This window comes from Gossypium hirsutum, chromosome D11, assembly GCF_007990345.1.
Source record: "Gossypium hirsutum isolate 1008001.06 chromosome D11, Gossypium_hirsutum_v2.1, whole genome shotgun sequence".
Classification (NCBI taxonomy): domain Eukaryota; kingdom Viridiplantae; phylum Streptophyta; class Magnoliopsida; order Malvales; family Malvaceae; genus Gossypium; species Gossypium hirsutum.
Window position 1 is genome coordinate 48,267,199 of NC_053447.1, and position 26,322 is coordinate 48,293,520.

The 26,322-nt window shown below is 33.7% G+C and overlaps 3 protein-coding genes across 4 annotated transcripts; 1 reads left to right on the forward strand and 2 right to left on the reverse strand.

Annotated features, from left to right (window-relative positions):
* Nucleotides 1–19,618: 19,618 nt before the first annotated feature.
* Nucleotides 19,619–20,352, reverse strand: LOC121223129 (uncharacterized). The gene has a single exon (XM_041104189.1). The coding sequence runs from the start codon at nucleotides 20,210–20,212 to the stop codon at nucleotides 19,814–19,816; it is 399 nt and encodes a 132-aa protein (XP_040960123.1). The 5' UTR covers nucleotides 20,213–20,352; the 3' UTR covers nucleotides 19,619–19,813.
* Nucleotides 20,353–20,736: 384 nt separating this feature from the next.
* On the forward strand, nucleotides 20,737–23,671 carry LOC107913559 (uncharacterized metal-dependent hydrolase BUsg_343). 2 transcript variants are annotated; one of them, XM_016842190.2, is made up of 8 exons: nucleotides 20,737–21,012; nucleotides 21,107–21,180; nucleotides 21,259–21,340; nucleotides 21,590–21,640; nucleotides 21,862–21,962; nucleotides 22,378–22,531; nucleotides 22,616–22,837; nucleotides 23,388–23,671. In XM_016842190.2, the coding sequence occupies exons 1-8, from the start codon at nucleotides 20,890–20,892 to the stop codon at nucleotides 23,502–23,504; spliced, it is 924 nt and encodes a 307-aa protein (XP_016697679.1). In that variant the 5' UTR covers nucleotides 20,737–20,889; the 3' UTR covers nucleotides 23,505–23,671. The 2 variants fall into 2 exon arrangements, with proteins under 2 accessions (XP_016697679.1, XP_016697681.1); XM_016842192.2 differs by having other exon boundaries at nucleotides 20,738–21,012; nucleotides 22,616–22,862.
* Nucleotides 23,648–24,937, reverse strand: LOC107913561 (uncharacterized). The gene has a single exon (XM_016842193.2). The coding sequence runs from the start codon at nucleotides 24,545–24,547 to the stop codon at nucleotides 24,113–24,115; it is 435 nt and encodes a 144-aa protein (XP_016697682.1). The 5' UTR covers nucleotides 24,548–24,937; the 3' UTR covers nucleotides 23,648–24,112.
* Nucleotides 24,938–26,322: the final 1,385 nt, after the last annotated feature.

The following is a 26,322-nucleotide window of genomic DNA, read 5'->3' on the forward strand; positions in this document are numbered from 1 at the left end:
ATAATTAATTAATAATAATTTATTTAGCCCAAATTAAATTTGGAATAAATTAAAATTAATTAACACACATTTTTGGACCATCTTAGGCTGGAAATAAATTTTCCTCGATGCTTCAAATTGCTTCTCGATTTTATTCTTCGAGCATTGTCTGCAGAGCCAATTTTCGCCCTGTGTGCGAATTTGTCGAAAATAGTAAAAATTAATCAAAATTAACAATAAAATTAATTAAAATTCATCATGTTCATATTTTTAACATAATTAAAATATTTTATAATATTTAATTATTTTTTGACAAGAATTTAACCGAAATAGCATGATTTTAAGTTAAAAAGGGCATGTAAAAACACATAAATTTTCGTGTTTCCACACCCCTAAACTTAATTCATTGCAACTAAGAAGGAACCAGAGAAAACAGAATCTATGCATATTTAGGATGAGGAAAATATGCAAAATGAAACCAACTCTGCAACTACAATGAATGAGAAGGGGAAAAACTTGTCCCACATACGCCACCTAAAGACATGTCCGCACAAAATTGAGAAATCAATCACATAATGTATAAGATCACTGAATCTGGAAAGGAAGAGGAGGAACCACCAATTCAGTCACTTAAAAGAAAGATGAGATACAAGAGTGCAACAAGGAAATCAACCCTTAGGTTTGGGGTGTAGCATCCATTTTAGATTTTAGTGTAGCATAACATTTCATTCATTGTTACATTTTATCTGTATAGACATACTTAATTGCCATAGCATGTCATGCATTTAGTTGAAGATAACATTTAATACATTATGGTAAGAAATAAAGAATTCTTTTCTATAACATTATTGAGTTGATTGCATGATAGCTAATTGTCCAATGATCAAAATAGTCCTTAAAATTTTTGTGAGATATAGAAAGGAAATGAATAGAATTTGTCCCTAAGGTTAGGATTCTATATCATATTTATGAAACTTAGATTGTATTCATTCAATCCTTAATTACCTTAGGAATTTTTGAATTAAAACTCATGGTTTCTTATATAGAAGTCATTAAGCTGAAATGCACAAATGTAGCAAATGAAAAGCTAAATTTAAACTCCTAGAAGCATAAACTGCTAAGTTATTTTTTCTAGTAAAGACTCTAATGTCTGTATCATTGAGCAGCCCAAGAGTTTGGTGTTTACGTCATCTTTACTTTTGGGTAGAAAGAGTTTCAGATAAGAGTGCCTTAAATTTTTTTTGGAACATTCCACTGTGGAAGACTGCTAAGTATCTTGGGAGTTTGGTGTTTGCTCCATCTTCGCTTTCAAGTAGAAAGGTAGTTGGAAATATGAGTGAAGAAATTAACTTCAAATCATGACTGTGCTAAGTAGCTTGGGAGTTTGGTGTTTGCTCCATCTTCGCTTTCAGGTAGAAAGGCATTTGTGATGAGATGAATTCCCAAACAAAGAGTGAAGCATTAAATGGGAGAAGTAATAGCTAAAGTCAAATTGAAAAGTAATAACATTTTTTTTAGACTAGGAATTCATAAGTTCCTTAAGATTTGACTAAATACAATCTAATGCACACAATTGCACTTAAGGAGATTCTGATTTTAGGGAAGGGTTCTTGCATTTCTAGAATTTGATGAACTTTTTGTGGATAGATTGCACATATTCTTGAGTGTAGGATTTTTTGAAGACTGACTATTGGCAAGGCTTAATCAACTCGATCATGTAAGTGCAAGTAATGAAGAGCATGCATTAGTTGTTATGTAGCATAGCATTGCATTGCTTGAGGACAAGCAATAATTCAGGTTTGGGGGTATGATAACTCTTGAAAAGAGTTATAACTCATACTTTTAGACTTAACTAATTGGTTGTACTTAAGTAAAATTAGTTTCATTTTAGGTAATTGCATGATCAATTTTTGTCAATTAAGCACTGCATTTAGGAGTTTGAGATGATGATTACTTCATTGCATATTTACTTTTAATTGCTTGCGAAAAGATCTTGCTGTGGCTAAATGGAAGGTTTAAGGAAGAAGAATTGCAGAGGAAGGAGGTTTTCCAAGGCATAATGAGAAGTTTCCATGGCAATTTTGGTGAAGAAACTAACAACCACTCAGTTAGCAATGAGAGCACTTAATAGCTGGTCCCCCCGACACTCACGTGTAATGGAAATATCCACCTCAAAATTAGGGAAAAAGAAATCATTGACTAACGACTTCTACCCTATAGGCGGATCCAAGTATAAAAGACAAAAGAAAGGACAAGGAAATAAGAGACGAAAAAGAAATAAAAGGAGAAAAAAAATTGACGTCCACACTTAAGGTCTACCATTAATGAGAGCTGAAGGTACTGCTAAATGCAATTTTCTGAGCTTCAACAAAGGTCTCATTGTAGCAAGGAGGGCAACTTGAGCTACTAGGAGCATTGGTGAAGCCAAAAAATAAGACACCGAGTGGAAAATTCATGTTTTGAACCCAAATTTCTTTCTTTGCATTTGGTTTCCTTTATTCGATTCTCAACTGTTATTTAGAATGTTGATGATACGAACAAACTTGGATTTGTGTAGTCCAGCCATGAGCTAACTTCATACGGTTGGGGATTATTTTGTATGATGTTTAAACTTTAACTAATGTTTGTGGATTAATAAGGTTGACTTTGTTGTTTTATCCACTAGTTGTATTTGTTTAAATTCTTGTTACAGTATTGATGAATGCTCGTTAAGCCTTAAGGTAGCTTACTACTGACAAGGTTAGGCTACTTGGATCGAAGTTGGGTAATATAAGTGAGTGTTGAATGAAGCACTCGTGTAAACTCTAGACATAGAGTCTTACCTTATACGATTTAGAGGGTTATGCTTAGTAGTGGTTGTTACTCCCAAGCCTATAGATGTAGAGTGCATCATGGGTGAACAACCTTAGCTTTTGCTTTCGACAGAGGTAAACCACATTAGTAACTAATCGAACAATAAGTTTGCCATAGTTTTGCCATGACATTACTTACAAGTTAGAACTAATCCCTTAGTAATCCCAGCCTTTACGATCAATATTCCAATCTTGCTAAAGTTTTTAGTACTTTTGTTTGAAGTGTTGCAACTGCAATCTTTGCTAGTATACTTCATTACTCTTATTTTTAATGTGTTAATCCCATTTTAATTACATTTAAGTATTGTTTAATACAACTATCTTTTCTATTCAATTATGGTAATTTAGGCGAAGAACACCTATCCAATCCTTGTGGGAACGATACTCACTTATCACTTTATTACTTGATTCGACATGTATACTTGCACAATTCACACGTTATATTCACATGTGGCAGTAGATCGTCATAATTTTATGTCAGTTGGAAGTTCAAGTTAGAGCTCACACTATCTGTTCGTTGACTCGATATAAAATGTAGTTATTTTTATTTAGGTTATAGGTGGCATGTACTAGGAGTTTAAATTTACTTGTTATTAGGCATGTTGTTTCATGCTTAGTTAGGTGATGTTGTAGTTGTGTTTATTTAGCTCTTTTGGTATGTTTTGACTATAATTATATAAGTGGTAAGATTCATGCCTTGCAAGTTTGATTTTGATTGTGGTTTAAGGTTATGAAATGCTTGATAGATGTATGTTTTGTTATTTGGGAAATGATGTATGTGATTTAGAATCTAAATTTTTGAATGGTGGTACCAAGGAGGGTACCTTGGTTAAGCACTTGGGTTGAATGTTTTTGGTATATTTTTGACATGAATAGATGTGTTTTGAATATGTGAAAATGATTGAAATTTTTTTGGCTTAATACTTAAGAAATGGTGGTTGATTTGGCTTGAAAAGGAAGTTATTTTGTTGCACACGGCCTGAGACATGGCTGCCACACGGCTGTGTGCCGCACACGGCCATTCCATACGACCATGTGTTTTATTGATTTCAGGTGCAGAATTTTCTACACGGGTTCAGTGTGTTACACGACCATGTGACTCTATTTTGAATTATACATGGTTTGAGGACATGGGCGTGTAGAATAGCCACACGAACATATTTGAGGCCACACGTGCATGTTTCCATCACACAGCCTGGCCACACGGCCATGTGACTTATGTTTTTAGCTTTTCCTATATTTTTCTGTTTTGTTTTAGATTAGTCCCTGTTTGTTTCCAAATTGATTTTAAGGTTTCGTAGACCTAATTTAAGTTCTGTTTTTGCATATATACTATGATTAATGATTGACCATTGTCTTATGATGACTACATCGAACTCTGAATTGTTTTGATTTATAATTGAATTGAAATTTTGAGAATGTAGCAAATTAGTCCAAGTTAAATTATGAATGGTAGTGGAGCATATATAATGTAACACGCCAAACTCGGCCTAGTCGTTATAGTCGAATTTGAAAAGCTACATTGGCCACCAAAATGACCCAGAATAACTTTCGTAATTTCAAATGTACTTTTTAAACCATTCACACAGTTCGTTCAAAACTAGTAAAATCTAATGTTCAACTTTATTTTCAATCTCAGTTCAAAATCATTTGTCTGCGAAAATGGATGAAATAAACTTTTGGAATATTTGAAAAGAATAATTAAAACTATTGGCTTATCAAGTCAAAAAAAATGAAATAAAGTGTTTATTTTAATTTCATAAAAACTGTACAAATTTTAGGAATTGAAATAAATAATATCTCCATTATAAACATTCAATCATTTATTCAAAACTATTTCAGATTTTCAATCATATTTCTAAATCATTTGTCTTTTTGTTCAAAATTTAAAGAACTTGGTTATTTGTCATTATGTCGGAAATAAAAACACATTAACTTCATAAATCAAATGTCTTTACAAAACTCATTTATAAACATTAATAAATTTGAAAACTAAGACTAATTATATTAAAAATGTATTTTTCAGAAATGCAACGGAAAAATGTGTTATTGACAGATTTTAATTAAAAATCGAGTTTCTAGTTTCAAACGAAATCTTATCATTTGTTAATTTATGCAATTTTTAAAACTTAATGTCATGTAAACAATTTATGCAAATCGGAATGAAAAATCCCCAAAATAAAGCCTCATGCCATAGTCCATACTCAAACTTATTACAAAATATCAAAATATCAAAATAAAATTTTAATTACTTTAATTTAAAAAGACTTCCGAGAAACTCCTCCAAATGTCGTCGTCGAATCCTAACCGTTGGGTTATATGTAAAAATAGAAAACTAAAGAGGGTAAGCTGTAAAGCCTAGTGTGAGATTAACATAAACACAATCACATATATATAAACATATCCATATACATTATACAATCATAATAATCATATTAGTTTCATATAACTCAATATTTCACACTTATACTATGTATGATCATGTCAATGCACATTTCGTAAAATGATGCAGATTTTATGAAAATGGTCATACCCATCTCCACTGCACACCAAAACCGAGTTTTCCCTAAACTCGTCCATCCAACACACCAAATTGTGAACAGTGTCATAGTAACGTAGATAAACTGCCACATAATCAAAATTGTGGACAAGCAATTAGAGTCGCAAATAAACTGCAATATAATCATATCATGAATAGTATCACATTAATGCAAATAACTGCCATATACTTGCACCTTTCACATATCCCACCCCATGCATGTGATATAACCAAAATCACTCAAAATCATATAGGCATGTTTAACATGCAAATCACATATGTACTCATGGTACCAAAATTTCACATTTTATTTTCATATGAATATCACATATGTCATATAATCATATAATATGAGAATGAGATGTACATATTTTTCACATTAGCAGTAAGCATCAATATCACACAACATGCTTTCCATAACGTATACGATTTAGGGAAACACTTACTTCATAAAACCCATAATGACGATTGATCTCTCTTTATGGATACATATAGTATCCCCATCAATCAACAGTATTTAAATAACAATATTTTTATCAATATAAAACAAGTCTCAATTTTATTTAGTGTTAAAACCCACACCTGATAATAGAGCTAACGCAAATCATCACTCTAAAGAGACACCCACACTCGGATCTAATCAATAGGTTACTCTAATAATAATCAATCGAAGATTGATCTCATTCCCCACGTTAAGGGTTTTCAAGAATGGCATTGGTTGACCCTTCATCAAAAGTAGAATACAATGTCTTAATACTTAAAGGAAAAATTATTAAAACCCCCTTAAACACATATGGCCTACAGGAAAAAGTAGGGAGGAATAGTTGATTTCATTCCACTACCATACTTACTCCATTTAGATTAAAACGAGAGGGTCGAAGGATCACTGTGTTCTTGAGAAGGATGAGAACATAGAGAAAATGGTCACTTGAAAAAGTGAGTCACCCAATTTAATATTTTAAAACATAATATTTAAACTTATTGAAATAGGGTTGTAGAATTTTTATTCACTATAAGAATGATAAAGGTTGGAAAATGTTGAAGAAAAGAGAAAGAATCACCAAAGCTGGTGGACGTATGGTGTTGACGGTGACGGCAACAAAGGTTCGATGATGAAGGCGGTGGTGCTACAACGGAGGAGGAAGAAGAAAAGAATATGAGTTTGGTCATTGTATTAAAGGAAGAGAAATGGGAAGAGAAAGGAAAATAAGAAAAAAAAAAGAAGTTGTGTGGTGGTTGCCACGATGGTGGAGGGCGATGTTAGGAGCGAAGCTTGGAGAGAAAGAGGAGAAAATTGGTGGTGCAAAGGAGGTTTGGCGATAAGGTGATGGTGGTTTAAGGCCAAAAATGGTGGATGAGAAAGAAAAAGAAAGGAAAAAGGGATGTTAAGAGCTAAACAAAAGAGAAAAAGAGAGGAAATGGGGAGGAGTAAAGCGTGGTGCTACAATGAGAATGGGAAAGTTATAGGATAGATGAAAAGAGTGTGGTCAACCTTTTCTAGGTTCAATAAACCATTCATATGGTAAAAATGGAGGAATTGGAAAGTAAGGGGGACAATAGAGTGAGAAGAGGATCTTGGTCACCACAATTAGGTTATGTTGACCAAAAGAAAAGGAAATAATCTTTCCCCCCACTATGGCAAGAAAGTTCGACGAAAAGGGGGTGTTTTGCACATGAAAAAATCACAAAAATTAATTAAAAGGTTTGTTGATGGGGAGACTTAAATCTAAGACCCATAGGATATTAATTAAACACTTAACCACTCTACCACTCACTTCTTTGTGATCAATTTAGCAAGAAAATAAATAAAACATGGGATGACCTATGCTTACGGTTTTAAACAAATTTGCACCAAATAGAAATTAACGAGAGGGAAGGGATTTAAACATAAATCACCAGGGATAGCTCCACCACTACTCAATCACTATAATTGATATCTATTTATTAAAAAATGCACAAGGATAACCTTAAAAAAATTAGGGCATGGCCACTCTCGATTCATTAACCCAATTTCTACTAACCCAATTTTTGGGATGTGACACATAAGCCTATATATGATCTGAGAAATTACGTATTTGTTAATCATAAATTGAATTTACTATGTTTGGAATTTTTTTGTTAAATTTGAATAATAACTATGAATTTATAAAGTATTATATGTTTATTTAAGATAATCAATGTGAATTGAATGCATTTTATTTCGGTTATAATTGTAGCATTCTGTAACTCAGGTCTGATTATCAGATCGGGTTATGGGTGTTTCAGATTTTGGCATGCCATGTAGTTTGTAGACTTGGTTCAAGTAATCATGTGCCACTGTTAAAGTAGTTAAATGATTAGCTAGAGCAATGAACTGGCCATATTTGGTCAATCTATCCACCACTACCAGAACCATGCTTTTGCTTTAAAATGTAGGTAAACCCTCTACAAAATCCACGCTGATAGCTGCTAAGCCATGTCAGGTATTGGGAGAGGTTGCAATAATCTTAGAGATGCTGAGTTGTCCACCTTGCATCTCTGGCAAGTCATACACTCTCGAACCCATTTATTCACATCCTTTGAAAGCCCATTCCAATAGAGTAAGCTCGATGTCTTATGCATTGTGGCATGTGTGCTTGAGTGGCCCCCTAATGATCCTCCATGGAACAAATAAAAAATGCGTCTTTTAAGTTGGTCATTTTTCCCAACCACAACTTTCTCCAATTTGCGAAATACCTTGCCATCTCAAGAATATTTAATATGAAGTTGAGGTTGGTGCTGGAGTTCCTAGCACAACTGTTGCAGCTTAGGATCACTTTTCCAAGAGTCCATAATTTAACCTCATAACTCAAACCAGGAAAGGTTCACGCTACCTTAACATTAGAAGAACTGATGGTCCTATTTATGAGGCCTTCTTAATAAGGCATTTGGCACTATATTTTGACCCTCCTTTCTGTAGTAAATTGAGTAGTCATACTCAAGCATCTTAGCCACCCATTGTTGTTGGTAAGGAGTTATTGCTTGCTAGTTAGTCAAGAATCTCAACTTTTGGTGATCAGTATTGATTTGAAAATGCCTCCCAATTCGTTAGGGATGCCACTTTTTAACTACCAAAAATATTGCTAACATCTCCTTGCCATATATTGACAAGGCTTGATGTTTGATGCCTAAGGCCTTACTGAAGAAAAGATATTGGTCCGCCCTTTTACTATAATACTACACCCACCCCTTGTCCATTGGCATTAGTTTCCACACAAAATGTCTCTTGGAAATTATGCAAGGCTAAGATTGGTGCCTGACATATAGCTTCCTTAAGCTGCTTAAAAGTTGCTTGTGTAATCTCAATCTACTACCATGACACATCTTTCTTCAAAAGAGTAGTAAGGAATTTGGCCAATACCCCATACCCCTTGATAAATCTCCTATAGTAGCCTGACAGACCAATAAACCCTCTCAAATCTTTTATAGACTGTGGAATGGGCCAGTTAAGAACACCTTCTACCTTTTCCCTATCCATACTAACTACCCTTTTAGAAATAATGTGGCCTAAGTATTCAATTTGAGTACCTCCAAAAGTGCACTTACTTCTCTTGGCATATAACTGATTAGCCCTCAACAATTGCAATACCTCTTGCCAATATGCTAAATGATCTGACCAACTCCTGGAATACATAAGGATATCATCGAAGAATACTAAGAGTGATCTCCTCAGTAGCTGTTTAAAGACAACATTCATCAAGGATTGAAAGCTAGAGGGGGCATTGGTCAGACCAAATGGCATGACCATGAATTTATAGTGCCTCTCATGTGTTATGAAATATGTTTTGTGAACATCTTTTTCCCATATACTGGAACGATGAAAATGTGCAAGTGTACACAATCGCAACAAGTAATAAAGTGACAAGTAAATGTTGAGTTATCATACCCACAGAGACTATGAAAAGAATTATTTATGAATGCAATTAAAAACACTTTGGTGAAGAAAAATATTTTTATTTTAAGGAAATGATTAAAAACTAAAATTTAACTAAGTAAAATAAAATAAAAAAATAAAAGTTCTAATGCAAGATTTCAAATGATGATTTTAATCAAGATGACATAATTGTGTTAGATTAATCACATTTCTTAACTTAAAATTACTAAACTCATGTTCATGTTGTTACGAATAAATTCACGGCAACTCGGTAATTTGCTAACTACTGCTTAGACATACTTATTAAATTAACTAATCTCTTGAACATTTTCCAATGCTAATTCAAATAATTAATCAATCTTCATAAGCACATAAAAGATTAAGTGAGGTAACAATGCATTCATACCTTGAAACAGTTTAATCACAATAATCTTGCAAGTTATGCAAGGCTAATGTATTGTCTAATACCATCACTAATTTAACCCTCAACTACCTTAGAAGAGTAAACATACATTGATTAAGTATTGTGTCAATTACTTACAATTTAAACACGTTTAAATAATTAATTCATTAGTCACCTTACAATTATAATGCAAGAATAACTTAATTATAGTTTTACATAATCAAACATTTCACCAAGACATATAACAGCACAAACATAATTTTAATAACTTAAGTGGATGGAATGCAATCAACCTAACACGAACTAAATTTAAGCCATATTAATTAAATTAATCATATCAACATCACAAGTATTCATATACATGTTCATAACAACAACAATAATAAAATTAAAAAGATAAGGAACAAGAATCAAATCCGGTGTTTCTCTGAAACTTGACTAGCTCCGCTCCTCCTTCTCCGCTTGTTCTTGTTGAAATGAGGCTTCCATGAACACCTGAATGCTGCTTCAAACGGTGGTTGAAAGACTCTTTTCCAAGAGGTGAAATCGGCAAGGGAATGGGAAGGAAAATGAAGAACAAAGGAAGGGTTTTAAAGAGAGAAAGTGAGAGAGAGGTGAAAGGATGAAAGGTTTTGAGGTGTGTTTGAAATGAGCAGCCAATGAGGTATTTATTGGTTGACCAGGCTGCTAAAAATATCAAAAATCAGCAGCCATATACTCCCCCCATGGTCGGCCACACATGTTGCAAGTTTGAAAGTTTCAAACTTGCTAAATTTAACTAAGGACAAATCTAGAAAAAAAACTTAATAAGTGGAGAGGTTTGAATGCAAATTCAAGGAGACTTCAAGGACTATTTTGCAAGCCAAATAATCAGCTAAATAAGCTGATTGGGTCAGCATGTGGGACAGTTTTGGGCAGCCCATTGCTCGGTTGGATCAGTCTTCTAGGTTTAGCACAACTGGGCCTCCTTTCATAATTAATTAATAATAATTATTTAACCCAAAATAAATTGGATTAAAATTAAAATTAATTATATTATGAATTAATATTCATAATTTGGACTGTCTTAGGCTGAAAAGTTAATTCACCTCGATGCTTTAAAATCGCTTCTCGATTTTACGCTTCTAGTAGTGTTTGTCGAGCTATTTTTCGCCTTTTGTATGAATCTGTCGAAAACAAATCAAAATTAATCAAAATTTGATATAAAATTAATTAAAATTAAACATGTTAAAATTTTAAGTGCAATTTAATTATTTTATAATTATGTACTACAATTTTGTTGTATGTACTACAATTTTTGAGCATTTGATACTTCTTTTCAATTCCCCCAAACTTATTTTCAAAGAATATTCTGAATAGTACTGAGTCTAGTGTTTGGGACAATTTAAAGATAATTAAGAGAAAAGTGATGGCTAAAAATTGCAAGGATTCAAATAAAATTAGGCCATATAGTCTCAAAGTTGGGTTACAAAGGATAAAAATTCATCAAGGTTGGCTTGAAAGGCTCCAATGGTCTAAACAAAAGTTGCCTAAATCATTTTCAACATTCCATGCTTCCTAGGATTTCGCCTCAAGAAACTATTAAGTCAATTCTAGAGACTTAAACTTTCATGCATGCCTAACTTTCTTAAGGAACTAAAAATTTTATGGTATGAAATTCATGCTACATTTATGTCATAATTCAGCCAACATAAAAGTTATTGAAATAATAGAATTTTATTCATACTGAAGTTTAGCATACTTAAAAAAATTTCAAAATTTTGAACAAAATATATCCTAATCATAATTAAAAGAAAATTTTATTCTGAGAGAAAATAGTTTCAATTTTTCAGTCCCTCTTACTTAAGATGAACAATGTCCTCATTGTTAAAAGTGAATGGATACTATACACTATGTAGGATTCTAGAAAAGAGGAGGTGAGTCAGTTTGACTGCTTAAGTACCAAGCTCTCTCTAGATCCAATCCTGGGCATGTATATATCTATTGCCACACTTCTTATTTTAAAACTTGTTCATTTTTATTCATGATTTCCATCTCTTGTTTTATTATGCGAAAAATTAAAAATCCTAATAGATCCTAATCCTATAATAACTTAGGAAAGAAAATAACATAAGGTAAAGATCCCACATTTCTTATTTATTTGTAGATCCCTCAAAATCTGATTCATCTTTTGCTCCATCATCTTTGTTTTTGCATGAATCTCTTCATTCCTTCTTCAATAGTGGACTCCATGGTTCAAATATAAAATCTGTAAACTCAAGCACAAAAATAAATGGGTCATTGAATATTTTCGTAAGAGTGCTTCTCATTGAGTCATCCTGTATTTTTGAATATCTCCAGTAAGTTTGTTGCTGACACTGCATATTTTGCATTATGTCCATCAACTTTGACAGATCATTTCGAAGATATGAGCGAGGCAATTGAGTTCTGAACATAGAGGTTGTCATGTCAGGTTCGGTTGCTGGTTCCATTGGTTCTACCTTATTAAGGATTTCAGCTGACTGCATTGGTTCGATCACTGTGGGATCTTCTTCTTCTTTTTCTTTGGGATCCTCGCTCTCTTCAACTCATTGCTGGAGAACAAAGTCTTCGACTATTCGGTAGAGGTCCCAACCTGTGATTGTGCCCTGGCTATAACATGTCTTCTTTATGTTTGCAAGAATTTTAGCTTTCAAACACAAAATCATTATCGTAAAAGGAAAGTAAGTTGGGCTAGAACATCTAGTGGCACAATTCTGCATTTCTCTCATGATGATTTTCCCCACATCAATGGTCTTTGCAGGTAAAATTGAATGAAAAATATTCTTTGTGACAAGTGTGAATTCCTTGCTTTGACACAGTCCACTTAGAACCTAGAACTGTAAGTTCCTGGAGAATTTCTTGTAGATTTTTAGTCTCAATATTTCTCATCAAGGAAGAATATTCGTCGTCTTGGAAATCAGATAATTCAAAGAATTCATTAATAGCGTTTGAGTTTATTGGTACCTTAATTCCTCGGACAAATCTTCCATCAATTCATTTGAGGTCAAATTTGCATAAAATTAACAAACTAATTCCTCATATACACTAGGTCTTTTCTTACAAAACAACTCCCAATTGAGAGCTGCAGCAATTTGCCAAATTTGGGCCATGAAATCAATATAGTTGCTTTCTTTCAATGTAAAGCCTTTTTCTGGGTGCATTTATTGATTCTTGAAGACGCTTTCGTATCTTGCTTTGGCTTCTTCACGGTGAAATTTGTTTTGGGATTCGTAAATTTGGATAGAGGCACGAGTTCTCTTGCGAGGCATGATTAACCTAAACATAAGATGGAAACAAATATTTTCTCAAAAATTTAATTAGTAAAAATAATATATTAATAATTAAAAATAAATTTAAGAGTTTCAATAATTAAAACAAATTAAAATTTTGAAGAAAACTTTCTTACCAGATTGTATATAAAAATTAAGAACTCAACTAAAATTAGAAGCAAAAGATCGTAATTGAAGAATGGTTGGAAGGGTTATCAGCTAAGCATGGGGTGTTGGTGCGAGTTACAAGGCTGGTGTGTCGCGCGGATGCTGGGAAGCTGCTAGACGTGCGGGCGGATTTGCGAGGGAGCAGCAGGGCCTGGCGTGAGCAGTTGCAAGGGCAGCAGGCAGCAACGTCGAGCGAGCAGCAAGGCTGGTGCATTGGCGCGTGCGAGCTGGACCTAGGAGAAGCATAATCGCTCGGAGTAGGATGTTCAAGGCAGCAGTAGTGCGTGATGGAGGCAAGTGCGGGAAGGGTGAGCTGTTGGCCAGGTGTGCCAAGTGGTTGCAGGGTGAGCTGCTGGCCGAATAAGGCTGCTGGGCGATGCTGTTGCTTGTGGTTAGAAGCTGCAACACTTGGTGGTTTTTGGATCCTAGGATCAATAGTGGAACGAGTGAATGGAGGTTGGTTTGATGAGTGATGAATGATGGAGAAGGTTGGTGGAATTTATAGGGAAGAGGGTAGGAGTTTAGTTAGAATTCTTAGAACAATTTAATAGTTAAAATATTCTAAGTTAATATTCTATAAAAAGGTAATAAAAATTAATAATTAATATAATACGTATTAAAATATTATTTGCTATTAATTTATTAAAATAGAAACTATTAAATAAAATATGATCAAATTTAAACTAATCCTAATTCTATGCAAAGTTGATAATAATTAATATATATTATAATAAATATAATTATATACTAGTTATTATCATCTTATTTATTAAAATTAAATTAAAAACATTTATTTTAGATGCCTTTGAAAATATTTACGAAAAGAGACATCTAATTTTTAATATTTACAAAAAAAGCAACCAAATTTTGAAAATAGTTCAATTAAGTACCTAGACTAAAAGAAAATTTGAAAATTGAGTTGCAATTAAGACTTGGATCAAAATTGACCCTTTTATTTGAAAAACTAAAAATTTATTTTTCCATTTAGGGAATAATTTCTCGGAAGATTATGTTAAAATCAATTTCCAGAAAGGTTGGAGGGGTCACAAGCAGTCTCGCTTAAGTTCCAATCTCTTAAACGGAATTTATTTAAACATACTAATCTTGGAAATATACCCTAAATCATTTATTTAAAAAAATAAGAATAATTAAATATCTATTAAAATGAATGAGACTGTATCCTGCTCAATTTTATCCTCCCAGTAATGTTTTAAGCACTGAGCATTAACTCGAAAATTACCTCCCTTACCTTGAAGTTCGACAACTTCATATGGGAAAACTTGGTGAATCGTAAATGAACCGGACCAACATGATTTTAATTTACCTAGAAAAAACCTTAACATGGAATTGAAAAACAAGACTTGTTGACCTGCTTCAAATTCTCGACCTCGAATGTGCTTGTCATGCCATCTTTTATGTCTTTCCTTGAATAGTTTGACATTCTCGTATGAGAACATTTGGAACTCCTCTAACTCGTTGAGTTGAAGCATTCGTTTCTTTTTAGCAAGCTTAAAATCCAAATTGAGTTGCTGGAGAGCCCAGTAAACTTTATGTTCTAACTCCAAGGGCAGATGATAAGCTTTCCCAAAACCAACCTATAAGGTGACATCCCTAAAGGTGTCTTGTATGTTGTCCTATAGGCCCATAAAGTATCATCCAGTCTTTTGGACCAATCTCGTCAGTTTGAGTAAACTAGCTTCTCAAGTATGCCTTTGATCACTTTGTTTGCTAGTTCAGCTTGCCCATTCATCTGCGGATGGTAAGCTGTGGTAATGTTATACTTCCCTCCATGTTTTTCGAGTAACCATTTCAATCATTTGTTTATGAAATGGGACCCTTCATCACTGATGATAGCTCTCAGGGTTCCAAACCTTGTGAACACATGCTTCTGCAAAAACTTCATCACAACCTTAGCATCATTCGTTGGATATGTCTCAGCCTTAATCCACTTAGACACGTAGTCTAATGCTACCAATATGTACTTGTAAACAAAAGACGGAGGGAAAGGACCGAGAAAGTCAATACCCCAAACATTGAATAATTCTACCTCAATGATGTTTGTTCAGGGCATCTCATTTATGTTAGTAATGTTTCCAACTCTCGGGCATCGATCACAACTCTTTACATAAGCATACGCATCTTTGAATAGTATTGGCCAAAAGAATCAGGCTTGCAATACCTTTGTCACAGTACGTGTACCTCCGAAGTGTTCTCCACTCGAAGCTGAGTGGCAATGATATAAAATCTTATGTAATTCATCTTCTGCCACGTATCTCCTGATCATTTGATCTGCACACTTTTTAAACAAGTATGGTTCTTTCCAGAAATAGTACTTCACATCTTGAAGAAACTTTTTCCTTTGATGATATGTCATATCAATCGACATCAAACCACAAGCTAAATACTTAGCAATATCAGCAAACCAAGGGTTATTATGGACATGATTTACCTTCAGTATGTGTTCATCTGGCAATATATCCTTAATGGGTATAAGTGGAAAATTCCCTTCTTACGGATCCAATCTAGACAAGTGATCTGCTATTTGGTTTCCTACTCCTTTTCGGTCTTGAATTTCTAGATCGAACTCTTGGAGTAGAAGTACCCATCGGATCAATCTCGACTTGGCATCTTTCTTGGTAGGTAAATACTTAATTGTCGAATGATTCGTATAGACAGTCACTTTGGTACCTCCAAGATAAGATCAAAACTTGTCAAAAGCAAACAAAATAGCAAGTAACTCTTTCTTTGTTACCATATAATTCAATTGAGCTCCCGTTAGAGTCCAACTTGCATAGTAGATGGGATGAAAAATTTTGTTCCTTCGTTAGCCCATCACAGCTCCTATTGCAAAGTCACTTGCGTCACACATCAATTTAAATGGCAAATCCCAGTCTGGTGTGACGATGATGGGTGCCGAAACTAATCAACTCTTCAAGTTATTGAAAGCTCTTAATCACCCCTCATCAAATTTAAACATTGTGTCCTTCTCCAATAAATTGCATAAGGGTTTAGCAATTTTGGAGAAGTCCTTGATAAATCTCCGATAGAAACTGGTGTGGCCCAAAATACTTCTAACACCCTTTACAGATGTTGGAGGTGGGAGTTTCTCAATAACATTTATCTTTGCTTTATCTACCTCAATCCCATGTCTCATTATCTGATTCCCTAGACCAATACTTTTTCATACCATGAAATGACACTTTTTCCAGTTGAGTACGAGGTTTGTTTCTTCGCATTGCCTTAGTACCTTGGCTAGATTGGCTAAGCAATCATCATAAGTGTCTCCAAACACTAAAAAATCATCCATAAAGACTTCCAAACATTTCTCAACCATATTAGTAAATTTTGACATCATACATCTTTGAAATGTAGCAGGTACATTACATAAACCAAATGGCATACATCTAAATGCAAATGTATCATACGGGCATGTGAATGTTGTTTTGTGTTGATTCTCCGGTGCTACTGTAATCTGATTATACCCCGAGTTCCATTAAGAAAAAAGTAATAGTTTCACCCTGCGAGTCTAACCAGCATCTGGTCTAAAAACGATAAAGGAAAGTGATATTTCCTAGTTGCCTTGTTCAGTTTTCGATAATTGATGTAAAGTCTCCATCCCGTAACAGTTCTAGTCGGTATCAACTCATTATTTTCATTCTCTACAATGGTGATACATGCTCAAACTCACTAAAAAGAGCTTGTAGGTCTTGTGGAAACTGAGTGAATGGTAAGCTAATGGTAGCTTGATCATATGAAGCCAATAACATAGGGCAAGGACCATTGCCTATCAAATTAAAACACTTGGATAATTGGCCAAAATATAGAATTTGAAGAGAGCCTGGTATAAGACCTTGGAGAGTGCAACACTGCCTTTGTACTCGAATTGTATAGTTAAGGAGGAAAAATTCCAAATAATAGGAGCAAGAGATAAGAGCCACTGAATTCCTAGCACGAGATCACAACTCTTCACTAGAAAAATCATCAAATCAATATTGAAACTATAGCCTTGTGCCTTCCATTGAACAACCCTGCATAGTCCTTGAGTTAACAATCTGACTTCATTGGCTACCATTACCTACCATTACCCTCGATGTGTTTGTCTGCTCCACTGTCAAATTCAGCCTTTTAGCTACTTTGGAGTCTACAAAATTGTGTGTACTCCCCAAGTCGACCAAAACAATTACTTCAATTTGGTCTATCAGAGCTGAAAACCTCATAGGGTGATGCCCTTGAGATCCTTGAGGGGCATGTAGAGATAAAGTTGGCATGGAAGGGGTGACTGCTTCAAGATTTTTAGGACAGTTTTGGAAATCCTCAACTGTTGGACTCGTGGCATTTGTTTCCTAGTCAAGTAAGGGCGCAGTGATAAGTTGTTACAACTAAGATTTTGAGAATTTATGCCCTGGTGTGTACTTAAAACCACACCAAAAACAAAGTCCCTTCTTCCTCTGATCCTCTATTTCAGTTTGTGAGAGTGACTTAATGTGAGCTCACTGCCCCGAATTACTACCTATGGAAGGAACCCCTAGAATTCTGAGGTACATTAGGATTAGAAAACAAGGGTTTGAGAAAACCTGTCCCACTTCCTATAGGCACATTCTTCCTTGAGAGACCTAACATGATGCTCTCAACTTGTCGAGCCAACGTGTAACCCTCAATCTTGGGGCTTAAATAACTAAAGATATTGACCAATTTTTTGTTACAAGTTGTAAAAATACTTAATGCATATGTCTTAGGTAGATGAAGTTGGTTTAGGAGACTTATAAAACAATCATGGAATTTGTTGACCGATCTTTTTTGCTTGATAGAGACAAGCTTAGACATGGGGTCAATGAAGGAGTCAGACCCAAAACGTTCTTTCAGACCTCTAGCATACAAATCCTAAGACAGCTGTTGCAACCCCCTTGCCTTTGAACAAAGAAATTGTACCAATCCAAGGTTTTCCCTTCCAAGTGCAGCATAACAATTCGAATCTTGACATGATCTCTTATCCCTTCAGCTTTAAAATACTGTTTAAGCTTAAACTACCACCCTTTGAAATTTTTCCCATCAAAACGTGGGCAGTTGAGTCGAAAAGGATGGTTCACAACATCCAAAGGCCCAACTTGAAAGGACGCTCCAGTATGTCCTAGGTTTGGCATAGGGGACATGACTAGATGCTCATTTAGTGGAAAGCTAGGAGGGGGTCCTCCCAAAATCCCTTTACCTTTGTCAGAAACCAAGCCAGTAATAGTAGCATATTGCCCAAAGTATTGCTCAAACAAGGAATGGAGTTTCGAACGAAGCTTAGAACATACCTCACTCTTAACACTTTCAAGAAGTCCTTCAAACGTGCATCAATCTTGGTATCCAATTGACTGAACTCCACTTGCAACTGTGTGAGCTCATGTTGCAATGATCTTATATCCTTCTGCATTTTAGTGGTCACATCCTCGTTGGCAATGAGAATCGCCAAGCTCTGATACCTTTGTCATGAAACATAATAGAAAAGAGAAAATTGATAGAGAAAGATAGATCGAAAGAGAAGAAATCAGAGGAGTAGGATAATGAAAATACTATCAAATTTCATAATTGCCTTGCCCCTCATTGATTGGTGCTTAAAACAGGTGAGTAACGGCTTTGGCCAACTGGCAAGGCTAACAAATTGCTCAAATTGCACCATTTCACTAACACTTCATACAAAATGTTGCATTTTTACAATATGAATTAAACAAGTAAAAGAAATAACAACAAAAATAACAGAATTATAAAAGTGTTAACTGCTGACCGCTTTGTTCCATAACACCATCATAGATTCTTGTGTCTCTTATTTTTATTTTTATTTATCTTTGGTTGGTTATTGGGTGACATAAAAGTGGACTAAAAAATGTATAAAAAGTAAAACAGAAATCCAAAAACTTACTAAAACTGGTTGAACCTGTTCAAACGGTTTTAGTTTGATAACATTCTCAACAGTTCAATCCAAAAAACGGTTTAACATTAGTGTCTGTGATTCAGCCAATTTTCAATTCAATTGATTCGGCTAGTCTATCCAATCCTAATTGTTTACTAAATTTTTTTGTTTGTGAAAAAAAATTACTTCAATTATTTTTTTTACATAAATGGGATTTTCACCAAATTTATAATTGAAAATTAAAAAAATAGCAAAAATAAATAAAAATAGAATGAGTAAATTCTGTATTTTATTTAAAATATTCTACACAAAGAAAATAGAAAAAGGCATAATTGCATAAAATATCCTCAACGAGTTTTTAATTTTGTGCCATTGACCTTTTTTTATTGACACCCTCAACATTACGGTTTTTTCACAAATCAACCCAACTTTAACAAAAAATGTTAGTTGACCATTAGTTAAGCATCGATAAATGAAATATCCTATGTGGTGTGCTGACGTGTCAAAAATAATAAATTAAATATAAAATTAAAAAGAAATAAATAATTTGTAAAAAATTAATTTTAACACTAAAATTAAAACCTATCATTAAAATACCTGAGCCCTTACTCCAAATCGTGAAATCCCTAAAAACTCTTTGGATGAAAAAAACTTCAACAATCTCCAACTGCTGATAAATTGAGACAACTTGGCTGTACAAATCAAGGGAAGAACACAAGTAAAATGATCTATTCTTCAATTATCACATTGGTAACATCTGCCAACTACTGACAAATTCAAATTGATTTAAGCAATTCTCAAAATTCAGAGTCATTTTTCATTCTATACCTAAATAGAAGCACTATGATTGCAAGCACCATCATCGACAATGAGTTTCCAACAGCTAGAAACACAGGAAGAGTGGTAGCGCAAGGAGACAATGCTGGAACAAGGACAAGACCGACAACAACCATTTTCTCCAAAGGTTGATTATGAGAATGACTTTTCCCACCCTTTCCAAACAAAAACAACAATAAATAACTACCACCAGTAACTATAAGCAAAATTGAAGCAAGTTTATACACTTTGTCTTCTCCGTTTCTGGGCCTGTCTGACAATGGAGAAAGGAAGCGATGGGTGGGAATGAAGGAATGAAGAAGGGAAATGATGGCTATGCCGCCTATTGTTGATAGGTCTTTGGCGTTGAAACTCTCCATTTTTACCTTTTTATTCAAAGTGGGAAGGAGATTGATTCTGTGTGTTACTTGAATTCAAAATAACTACTTTCCTATTCTCTTTTTTTTTTTTTTTCCTTCGATGGAGAGCAATGGTGAAAGAATAAATTGGTTGGTGTATATTGAAGCAATGAAAAACAACAAAAATTATAATACATATACCAATTTTGTCGTAAATTTAAGGATTTCAAGATTTGAGAAGGGATTAGGGATTTTAATGATAGGTTTTAATTTTAGCGTTATTTTTTTATAAATTATTTTTTAATTTTTCATTTAATTCTTTATTTTTGATATATAGGCTATTTCGTTGATCAGCACTTGACTAGCAATCAACTGACGTTTTCCGTTAAAGCCAGATTGATTTGTGAAAAAATCGTAACGTTGAGGGCGTCAATACATAAAAAAGAAAAGGTTAAGGGCACAAAACTAAAAACTCTTAAACATTGAGGGTATTTTATGTAATTATGCCAATAGAAAAAGGGTGTAAAAGTAAAGCAACGTGGAGGTGGTCGTTGTGGAGTTAGTGTCAGTGACAGAACTAACAGATATTCTAAAAGGTTCCCTAACTCCAAGGCCCAAAATCTTTGCGGCAAAATTTATAGAACCGAAAACAGTAAACCTAACTAGTACCATCGAACACAAAGAAGACAGAGCTACCCATGAAATTGTTTGATGCTCATTGCCACCTTCAAGATCCCAGAATTCTCAACAAAGCCCCCAAACTCATTTCCACTGCTTTGGATTCTGGTCTCCTTAATTTTGCTGTTAATGGTGTTTCTGAGGTCGCTCCTTTTACCTTGGATTTCTCATTCATTTTCCTATTTTATTTGCCTTTTTATAATGATATTATGCTTGGGTTTTTCTTGAAAACTGTAGAAAGATTGGCATTTGGTCAAAGAAATGGGAGACAACTATCCTTCTGTTATTCCATGCTTTGGAGTTCATCCTTGGTAAAATGGTTACTTTTAAAATGAATACTTAGATGTAGTTTTTAGGCTCTTCTCTTTTACTGTTTTCATTTGTTGCAGGTATGTTCCTCAGAGAAGTCCAAATTGGTTTACTACTCTCAAGGAATTCTTTGAAACCACTCCTTCTGCTGCTGTTGGAGAGGTAAATTTATTTCTTTTACCACTAATTCTACTTAATTTCTTAATATCTAACCAAGGGTATTTAGTTTTATTTTAATTGTGCAGTCCATAGGTCTGATGTAGAGTTCTAACTTCAGTTTTCCAAATTTCATGGTAAAAAAGAAAATATTAAAACAGAAGGTTTCAGGACTAGATTCTTACACTATTGTGCTTGGATTTATATTTTTTCATAGCTACCTCTCTAATAACAACATGCTTTTGCACATTTCAGATTGGCTTGGACAAAGGTTCAAAAGGAAGGGAGATTGATTTTAATGATCAGGTCCTCACTGTTTTTGTGCTATCTTGATTGTCATTTATTTTTTATTAATTCTACTTTTTCATAAGGCAGCATACTTTCTGTTTTCTCTAAGGCAAAAAGAGCAGCTCCATGCATAACAAAAAGACTTGCATCCTGTTTACATGTTGCCATTACTTGGTGTGTGTGCACGTATACTAGGCATTTTCGTGAAGTTTTCTGAATCTTTAAGTTCTATCTTCCAGATTGAAGTCTTTAGGCAACAGCTACAGCTTGCAAAAGAGCTGAAAAAACCAGCATCAGTCCATTGTGTTCGTGCATTTGGCGACCTCCTTCATATAGTGAAGTATGACTTTCTCTACATCTATTTGTAACTGAGATTTTCTCTTAAACAAATTATTAGGGACTATTTAGAAAATGTTTCAGCACAATTTCTCTAAGATCTGCCACTTAGTAGATAACAAATAACATAATGAAGGCAAGAAAGCCTTCGAAATCTCTGGCACTTATCACTATTAGTGTCTTTGCTAGAAGTGCTCATTATCAGGCATGTATCTTAGCTGCTTGTTTACCGATGTACATGTAAGATGCTTTAGTTAATGTATATGTTTCCTTACTGCAATGTATCTTATCACTATTAGTGTCTTTGATAGAAGTGCTCATTATCAGGCATGTATCTTAGCTGCTTGTTTACTGATGTACATGTAAGATGCTTTAGTTAATGTATGTGTTTCCTTACTGCAATGTATTAATATCCTCAGGGACATTGGGCCTTTCCCAGATGGTCTCCTCCTCCATTCTTACTTAGGTTCTGCGGAGATGGTTCCTGAATTTGTCAAATCTGGTGCTTACTTCTCATTATCCGGATACATCATGCCCATGAAAGTGCAGAAGGCCAAGAAAATGTTGAAGACGGTTAGTTCATCGAGTTTATTGTTCCATTGATCTGATCATCATGTAACAAAGTATACAATTGTCTTACCTCTGAAATTCCTGCAGATACCTTTGGAAAGGATCCTCTTAGAGTCGGATGCTCCGGATGCATTGCCACATTTAGAGTTAAGCTCTCTATTTTTGGTCGACGAAGATCCTTCCCTTCCACAAGAAATTTTTGCTCATGGGAGAACTGCTGCTTCAAATGTTAGCACTTCATCTGATACCTCAAGAGACGCTTCTTCATTGCCAAAAGACATGCTTAATCATCCGGCAAACATACATAACGTATAATTTCTAGTTCAACTGATGGGTATCTTTTCCATATGCCTGTAGACTGCTTACATCTTTATCTAATACCTTACTTTTGGCACCTATTCTCGTAGAAACTCAAGAAATATAATTACATAGGAAATAGCCTAAAACAAAATTAATAAAGGACAGTACCCTTCACCTCTGGTACATATCATGTTTCATTTATAAGCTTATGGATTTTTGGTTTGTTTTCTCCAGTTGAAAATAAATGTGATGTTCATAGCTTACTTAGTACCATCTGATTTGTATATGATATAAAGGAAGCATAGGAGACTATGATCTTATTTGGGTTGAGTTCTAATTACCAGCAGCACTAATATGTTGGGACGGGGTTGGTCTGAAGATGGAACCTCAATAAGTTTAGAGTCATCGAAATATTTTGTTATCACATCTACGACTGATAGTTGAATTTTTTTGAGGTGTCATCATTTAGTTTTGATCACATGGTATGCTGCCATATGCAATTCACACCGTTTGTAACATTCAGATTTCTTAATTTTTTTCACTTTTTCTTTTCCTTCAGGTGCTTGATTATGTTGCAAATTTGCTGGAAATTAGTAAAGAGGAACTTGCAGAAATAAGCTACAAGAATTCTATACGGTTGTTTTCTTATCAAGGTTCAAAAGTTGCCTTAGGATAATCTTTTAATGTCTTATAATCTTTTTACTGCAAAGGGAACATGCTTTCGTACCTTCTCTGTGTCTTCAAAATGTGAAAATGCTTTTATAATTTTTGGTTGTATTTTCAGTTTAGTTGAGTTCTAAGATGTAAATTTTATGGAAAATTATAATCATACTTTCTTATTTATCTTTGTGGGTATATTTTGTGTATCTAAGATCCTCTATTCTTCAAAATTCCAAATGAAATAAGTAGAATATAATTGCATAAATCACTCTTAACAATTAAACATTCTATAATAATAAAGTTAAATTTATTTATGTTAAGTTTATCCTATTAATAAAAAAGATCATTTTAAAGTATTTATTATTTGGTTCAGTTTAGCTTGTTATTATTTATAAGATGTAATTGAAGGCACAGCAATCCAATATCTTGTCAACCAGAATGGAAGAACAAGAATTTGGGATCTCAGTATATCCTTAATGTTACAAATATATGGGAAAAAAAAAAAGAAAGAAAGAAAGAAAGGGAGAAGAAACCTTAGATGAATCCAACACTATTAGTGGTGGTTCGCCTTTACGAGATGCAGCTGAAATATGATTATCATTCTCTTTACCTTTCCGTGCTGTTTCAGAGAGGTCGTGCACCTTTGCGTGGACTATCACCCCCATGTTTGTTGACAATGTTACCGAAAGGAACACGACGATTATCACCATCAGGCGATCCCAGCGGTGAGTCTTCATTTTCCAATGAATCCATCGAATTGCCTACATGTCCATCAGCAGCGCAAGACTGTTTCTTGGTTAAACTGCTAAGTTCCCTGTTAAGATTCCCTCCATTGCTTCCACAAACGCAATCTTCAAAACACCTATATAGGTAAGTAGCAATCCAAAAGATCCAGGGAATGCCAATGAGAACTATCCCAACAACAGGATACCAGGATGCGGATTTGGCCTTGGGTTGTAACATGTAAAGGCATAAGAAGGCGCCCCCCGTGCAGATGCAGAGGAAGAAAATGGTGGAGACAATGTAGATTCTGGCATCTCCTTGTTTAGTTTCTTGCATTGAATGGTGTTTGATGTAATTTGTGTATAGGATGGGAGGTGAAGAAAAAGGGAAAGTGTAGGGATCCCATGGAAGTTGAAGGAATTGAATGAAAATAGCATTGAAGGGGAAGTGGTTTGTTTTTGTTAGTATGGTTGTGGGGGAGATTAGCCGCTTTGCCAGTAATTTGGAAAATAAGCTTGAGCTGAAAAAACAACCAAAACTGCAAAACAGATAAATTATAAGGGAAGGCCCCAAAATTAAGAGTTCATTCCCGCCCTTTACCTCCTCTTATACTCTTATTTCGACTTTTGATATATACTTCCCACGTGTATTTAATATTTAAAATAAATAAAAATACTATAATTATAATTTAAGTAATGCTACAATATTACAATGATTAAATTGTAGGACCGTATTATCTCCTTTCAATATTTGCAAAACCAATTATATTGTAAATGCACTTAATAATAATATTAATTTTAGTCATAAAAAATAAATGTATCTCTTTTGCAATAATACAGCAAGGATAACAACATATGCAACATTCTAAATTAATATATATATATATATATAAAGTTTAAATTGGAAAATCTAAAAATATAAAGTTACCATGTAACATTCTAATTAAAAATATTCATCCTACTTTTGTTTCCTTTCTCTCATTCAAAAAGTTGGTTTAACATTAATAATCACACCCATAATATCTAACCTAAAAAACCAAATCAAAAATAAAATTATTCTTATTTACTAACGTATTTACTAAAAATTATAAAGTAAAACACTTTTGTAAAATTAAGAGGTTAACTTCTTTAGGAGGGTATAAGAAGTTGATAATAACTCATATTTATTATAAACATTAATAAATTTATCATAATTTTTTTAAGCTTATAAATAAAAAAAACCTTTAAGAAAATAAAATAAAAACCAATTAAGCCCCTGTATTAAATTCGTGCCCAATTAAGTTTTTTCCGTTAACTAAAATAATCAATTAAGCCCTTCCATTAACTGTTATTGGCCACGTTGACTGTTAAAATAAATTGACAGACCAATCAGATAGTGATACGTGGCAGCTTCTGGTTTAATCTAATATTTTTTCTCATAAAAAAGCATAAAAAAATTATAAAAATATAAAAATTAATATAAACTTATTAAAATTATAAAAAAGTTATAAATATTATAAAATATAAAAAATCTAATTAAATCTAATAAATTATAAAAAAAATATAAAATTAATAAAACTTAATTAAAATATTTAAAATAAAAAAAATATTAGAATTCTTAAAAAATAATAATAAATTGTAAAATATTAGAAAAACTATTAATATTGATATAAACTTATAAAAAATAAAAAAAACACATAAAAACTTGAACTGGACTGATTAGACCGAAATCAACAAGGTCACAGTTGAACAAATTTTTTAATTTTTAATATTTTTTTCAAACCAAAATTTCATTATCCAATTATTAGCATATGTCAGAATGAAATATTCTAACCAAGGTTTTCAGAATCGGACCGGTGGTTAAACCGATTAAGCCAGAGATTTGCCAGATCGACTGATCCGTTTAGTTCAATCAAATACAACAATAAAAAATAAAAAAAAATATTTTAAAAAAAATAAAATCAGTTCAACATCTGGTTCTAAGGTCAACCGGTCTAATGAGTTTATTCGAATCGATATCCCCACCGATTTTGGTCTAATCAATCCTATAATGACCTGATTTCCAATGGCGTCAGAAAAGGCAATTTCGGGACCTTGTTTCCATAAACTGAGCTCGTAAATATCTAATAAAAA

Bases quoted from the DNA above. Each gene is read 5' to 3' on its own strand.
- LOC107913559 (XM_016842190.2), top strand. From the start codon at position 20,890: ATGAAATTGTTTGATGCTCATTGCCACCTTCAAGATCCCAGAATTCTC. The intron at 21,013-21,106 runs GTCGCTCCTTTT...TGAAAACTGTAG, and splicing joins CTGTTAATGGTGTTTCTGAG to AAAGATTGGCATTTGGTCAA. The intron at 22,838-23,387 runs GTATAATTTCTA...CTTTTCCTTCAG, and splicing joins ATCCGGCAAACATACATAAC to GTGCTTGATTATGTTGCAAA.
- LOC121223129 (XM_041104189.1), bottom strand. From the start codon at position 20,212: ATGGAGAGTTTCAACGCCAAAGACCTATCAACAATAGGCGGCATAGCC.
- LOC107913561 (XM_016842193.2), bottom strand. From the start codon at position 24,547: ATGCAAGAAACTAAACAAGGAGATGCCAGAATCTACATTGTCTCCACC.